Source organism: Pinus tabuliformis, chromosome 5_2 (genome assembly GCF_031772625.1).
Source record: "Pinus tabuliformis cultivar Carrire ecotype Pingquan chromosome 5_2, CPIR1, whole genome shotgun sequence".
NCBI lineage: Eukaryota > Viridiplantae > Streptophyta > Pinopsida > Pinales > Pinaceae > Pinus > Pinus tabuliformis.
Genome location: NC_142306.1, coordinates 177448066 through 177454065, shown reverse-complemented (window position 1 = coordinate 177454065; position 6000 = coordinate 177448066). Strand labels below are relative to the sequence as shown.

Genomic DNA, 6000 nt, shown 5'->3' with positions numbered 1-6000 from the left:
TTGTTTATATATTTTATTTGATTCCACGTTCCTCTACTTTCCACATTCCCCAAAGAGTGGGTGTAATTGATACAAATATTTGCTTTGAGCACCATCCACTCATTTGCCCCCAACAACCCAATCTTCCCCTTTAAACCCTACCAAAACCCTACATATCCCCACGAAGGAAAATATCTTCGAACTCTTCCTCCCCCTCAACCAAAACCCTACATATCCCGACGAAGGAAAATACCTTCGAACTCTTCCTCCCCCTCAAGTCTCCACGTTGTCCGCAGATCGACAGCTTGGGGAAGCCCTGCACTGTTGGGTTGGAGAGTGAGTTTGAAGTTAGCTACCAATCCACAATGGCGGGACGTTTTGGAGGAGCGCTTCTGCTGTACCCTACAGTTTCAACCATCAACAACATTTCGTGTAAAAATCTCAATCCTTGCTTTGCCTCTCAAGCATTCACGCTTTCTCCGAGTGCTTTTTCTTTAAATTTCCATATGTTTAGTATTGTAAGGAACGCGAAATTTACCCTGAGGCATTTCAATCCAAGTTCCAGAAAGAATAATTCAGTTGTTTTGGGTACCAGAAATCACTCAAGCCGCTCGTTTCGTTCTGAACGGCGCCGGGACGACGAACCCATCCCAGCTTGGCGAAGAACCCCTAAAACAACGACTTTTAACGCAAAAAGTACAAATAGACCAGAATCCAAAAGTCTGGTTGAAGAGGAATTGGATATGGATAACTTGTTTGGAAAACGGGGTGCATCTATGTCTGGTCGGTCGAATCCTGGTAGAAATGATTATAATGATGGATCGTCGAGGAATTATAGAGGCAATGAGGTCTCTGCAAGGGCAGACAAGGAGGGAATGGCTCTTTTAATGGGGTCTCTGCAAGGGGCAGGCGAGGAGGGAATAGCTCGTTTAATGGGGTCTCTGCAAGGGGCAGACGAGGTGGGGGTGTCTTGTTGGACAGAAGGGGCTCTAATCCATCTGGTAGGCAAGCACTGGAAAGTAGTGATGACGAGGATGAAGATGAATCTGAAGATGTCTGGGAGAACGAAACTTCTTCGTCTCCTCGAAGATACCACAAAACAAATGATTTTGACAAAATAAATAGTAATAGACGGCAGACCCAATCCAAACGTCCCGCTGAAGAGGAACTGGATATGGATAACTGGTTTGATAAGCGGGGTATATCTATGTCTGGTCGGCCGAAGCGCGGCAGAAATAATGATAATGATGGATTATCAAGGACTTCTAGAGGTAATGGGGTCTCTGCAAGAGGCGGACGAGGAGAAGGTGATTTGTTGAACAGAAGAGGCTCTAAATCCTCTGGTAGGCAAGTACTGAAGATCAGTGATGACGAAGACGAAGACGAGTCTGAAGATGAAGATGAAGATAAAGATGATGAATTTGATGCTGTTACGGATGTTACATCGAGTAGCGAAGATGATGATGAATTTGATTCAGCGAAGCCTGTGGGGCACAAGCAGCCAATGTTGAGTGCTGTTCAAAAAGCGGATCCAAAGACAAGCAGTGTGAAGGTTACTGGGGATGCTAATTATTTGAGCCAGTCAAGGTGAGGCTTTTAATTATGTATTTATGTTTATTTTTTGAAAAAAATGGTCAGTTAGTAAATGCTCTAGATAAAATTTCAGTCATTAAACACAACAAGAACTATGTGATGTTTGTCATTGTAAAGCATGCAGAGTAAACCAGCTTGATAGGAGTAAGTTTGTAAGTTAACTTTTTTCCAGAATATAATTACTAAAGCCGTTCACAAACATGAAATACCATGCTTTGCCCATTATAATGTCATTTCATCTCTTTCATTGAATGCGAATAATTTTTCTGGCTGCCATAATTTTTCTCATAATAAATTTAGAAGAGAAGATATGAGAAAAATGGAAGTTGAGATTATTTTTTGTTGGAGGCATTTTTAGATGGTCGTAGGGTATACACTACAGGATAGTGATATGATTCATTATAGTTTTAAACCTGTGATCAATAGTTTGGTTTGGGAACCCACTTATCTTAATGTATGTCCATTGTCATCAAAGTGACATCTTTAGCTTTGAGAGCGTTGTAAGGAAATTCCTTTTTTTTTGCCAGGTGAATATTCCCACATATCTACTCTTGATCTGTTCCAGGATAGATCCTCTTCTATTTTCTCCTCGATCTAATCTCCACAGTTCTTTGACATATAAGGAAAGGAGAGATGGAGAAGAAATTGCATATGTTTTCCCTGAAGCCCATATGTGATCTTGATTGGTGTAGCTGTGGAAGATCTTGCTCCCACTCTTGATTGTCTTGCTTGCAACCCCAACATCTGTATATTGCACACACGAAACACTGAATACCCCCAGATCTACTTTCCTTACAAATATTATGTTAGAGATCTATCATATCTACACTAGATTACTCAAGATAAGCCAATACCAAATATAACATGTATAAAACAACATGAATTAGAGGGGGAAACGTGAAATCTATATTAGAAATGCAAGATTACAATGCATATACACGAAGTGACATTATGATCCTTTGTTGCTCCTTGGCTCCAAGCTCCTGCTTGGCCTACACTCACAATCACGGCAAACTCTTGAATGTAAACTCACAACAAGAAGGGTCATTCTGAGTTTTGGCAGCACATAGTTACATCTCTCTCTCTATATATGATTTTCTATAGGAATAACTTCATTATATAGACTTCGTGAGGAGAGGAGAGGATGGATTTAGACCCTTAGGTCTTGTTGAATTCAAAGTCTAGTACAAATTCCTGAGCCTTTAGATGAAGTAATTCAAAGCTTCTTGAACTGATCTTCTTAGAAATGAGCAAGTCTAGAAGCTTGACCAGGTCATTGCTTGCTGCTGAAGGGTAACAAGTGATCATTGCTACCTACAGGAGTGTAAGGAGCGATGCATCATTCCTTTTCAGTGTACAGGGAGCAATGAACTTCCTGATCTTTGTTCTCGAGGGAGAGATGAATGTGTCTCAACATGATGAGTGAATCTGTTTCTCAGGTCTACTCATGGGGTGACAAATAATGTTATATCAAAGGGATACTATCATGACTTTAGGGGAAGTGATATAAACAAGGTGGGTCACAATTGTCTATCAACATCCTCTACATGTGAGGTTGAGCTTATCAAGGATTGAATGGTTTGAGTCCTTTGTTGTTTGGCAAATTTGGCCATTGTGTTCGTAACTGTATTCTTTATCTATGGATGATTTCCAATTTTGAAGTCAAATTTTTGAACCAATGCTTGTAATCTCCACCCTATAAGTTATAACATTTGCTATTTAAACTTGAATATATTTGAAGTTGGGGGGTGTGGGTTTGTAATTCCACCTCCGTTGAAATTTTGTGTTGATGAGCTTGAATTCATGTACTTGTTAAGATCTCCCAATGTTTGTGGTGTTTGGTTCATTGCCTAATGGCATAGTTTTATGTTGTGCATGCGGCTTAAATATCCCATGGGATAGGAAATCATGACTAGTCATGGACAAAAGGCATTAATAGACATTTATTATTCAAATCATTGTTATTGTCGATGGAATAATTTATAATGTAGAAAACCAATGTTCTTGACATGGGTACACAATTCATGGAAAAAGAACATATAAAATTTATTGGAGTAAGTTGTTCTTTTCCATCCTACAATTTTTTTCCTTTAAAGTTTGTTTATGACAACTGGGCCTTTTGATTCCGTATTCTATTTTTGATTCTGTATTCTAATTTTGATTCTTTATTCTATTTTTGTTTATCTGAAGGTGTTCATGGGTGTATTTAAGCTTATCAAAAATTCAAATGTTCATTCATATTTTGTTGTAAAGTTATAGACATTTACTAATCGATTGAGCATCTATTTGCAGATTTGACCAGCACAATATCTCACCATTGACACTCAAGGCAACCAAAGCAGTGGGGTATGAGCGCATGACCATTGTGCAAGAAGCAACTCTTCCATCTATTCTCAAAGGTATCAATGGCTTATGAATTTCATTTATACCAATATATAAAATTTGAGAAGCTTAGCACATAAAGTGATTCATGTATATTAAATGGATCCTATTCTTCTTTAATAGCTATATACATATAAAAGTTGATGAAGCTTAGCACATGAGTGATTTATGTATGTTGAATGCATCCCATTCTTCTATAATGGCTATAGATATTAAATTCGATAAAGATTAGTACACAAAGTGATTTGTGTAGGTTAAATGGATCCCATTGTTCTACAATAACTATTTTGTGTTGTCTTTAATGGCCTTTGCTTTACCTATGCTGTAATATCCCTTAGGGGGATTAAAGTTACGGTTGAAAAGAGCACACGACAAAATTGTTCCAGTATCACAGATTTTCTTCTAATTTCAAACAGAAATGATATTGAATGCACAACAGTGTAAACAGTAGTTGTTTTTAATAGTTTATAGCAGACTATGAGTTCACAATCTTACTTCCAGGGCTGTTACAGACCTGGCTGTACAGTACTCATCAACTCATAAACAGTGGCAATCTTTTAATGAAAGCACCAACAATTTTCACGAGAATCAGTCGATCATATCAGCATACAGTGCATTTGGCTGATCCAACACACCAATAACCAACTTACAAAATGATTAGTCCTTGTTGCCTCAGGAAATATCTTAACAATGACCTTCACTGCTCAGATTGCACCTTACAAACTTTGTTGCCTCAGTAATGCCCAAACAATTCCTCGCTGCCCAGGCTCCACTTTGCTGTTGATACCAGACCTCTACAGGGTTTTGCTGCCATAATTGTTACCTCAGAAGATCCGCTGTCCAATTGATACATCCAAAATGGTTTTGCTGCCCTAGATATGATCTTGAGGATGAGCCACTGCCATAGGGGTGCTTCAGGATTAATCTGCAGCCATAGCAGGGTTTACTCAAAGCCTCACTACCTCAGAACAGAATGCTTTCAAGCCCTCACTGCTCCAGAAGGCCTTGCAACAGATGCTACCCGTTTGCTGCCCAGGTGAGGCCACAAAAATTTGTTGCCACAGAATATGGCCTTGAACAGACCTATGTTATCCTGAAATTAGTTGTTCAAACCTCAGGAAAGTATCATCTGTCCAAACAGGGCCTCAGAAGACGGTCGGCTACAATAGCCAATGCCATAGACCTAGTCTGCAGCCACAGTTGAGTCTCAGAAACCCTCATTGTCACAGAGGGGTCTTCTAGGGATTCTCCGCTGTTACAAAAGATACTTAAAAATCCCTGCGCTGCCACAGATAAGCACTTGAAGATGGCCGTTGCCTCAGATAATGGCTAGATGATAATTCACTGCCCAGAATTGCCTTAGAAAGCCTTGTTGCCAAAGATTTAGTCATAGAAACCCTTGTGTGCCACAAATTGTGCCAAGAACCCTTGATGCCACAGATAGATGAATGACGCCTCAGAAATTATGCTAAGTAGAGTAAAGAGAGAGAGATTGGCTAGGGTGGAATCTTTCACCACTGAAACCAACCAGAGGAAAGGGGTCTTAAAATCCTCAAGAGCCTCAGCTCACAAATCAGAAAGATCGACAATCCATGATAATTAAAATGATTCTCCACTCTCCTTTTTATAGATTCCCTTTGGGGTCTCCCCGCCTAACATTTCCCTCCATTTTGCCCCAAATTTGGCTTTTATTACAAGTTTTACTCCAATTACCCCAAGTTATCTAATGTTACCGCATTAACATCAAATAACAGGTTTCTCCCTTTACAAATGACTATAACCTATGGGGTTAGATGGGCTACTTTGTCCTCCCTTGGGCAATTTAATTAGAAGAGGACATTACAGCCCCCCTTCCCAACATTGCTTGTCCTCAAGCAATTGCAGAGTCGGCACATCAATACTATGATCCCAAGTATGCCTGAAGAATGCTCCAACATACATTTGCTGTACTATCCTAGCTTCATTGTCAAACTCTGAAGACTTCAACCTAGTGCATGTTTCATTTCTCTACTTCCTAACATGGTACCCACCCTGTAACAAATTCAA

General features: G+C 39.6%; 1 protein-coding gene across 1 annotated transcript in view; it reads left to right on the top strand.

Moving 5' to 3' along the window:
* Positions 1–344: 344 nt before the first annotated feature.
* LOC149158115 (DEAD-box ATP-dependent RNA helicase 31-like) overlaps positions 345–6000 on the top strand; it is a 112749-nt gene continuing 107093 nt past the window's right edge. The window contains exons 1-3 of the mRNA XM_089433884.1: positions 345–916; positions 961–1566; positions 3865–3971. Coding sequence (XP_089290010.1) covers positions 345–916; positions 961–1566; positions 3865–3971 — 1285 coding nt within the window. The remainder of the gene's footprint in view (positions 917–960; positions 1567–3864; positions 3972–6000) is intronic.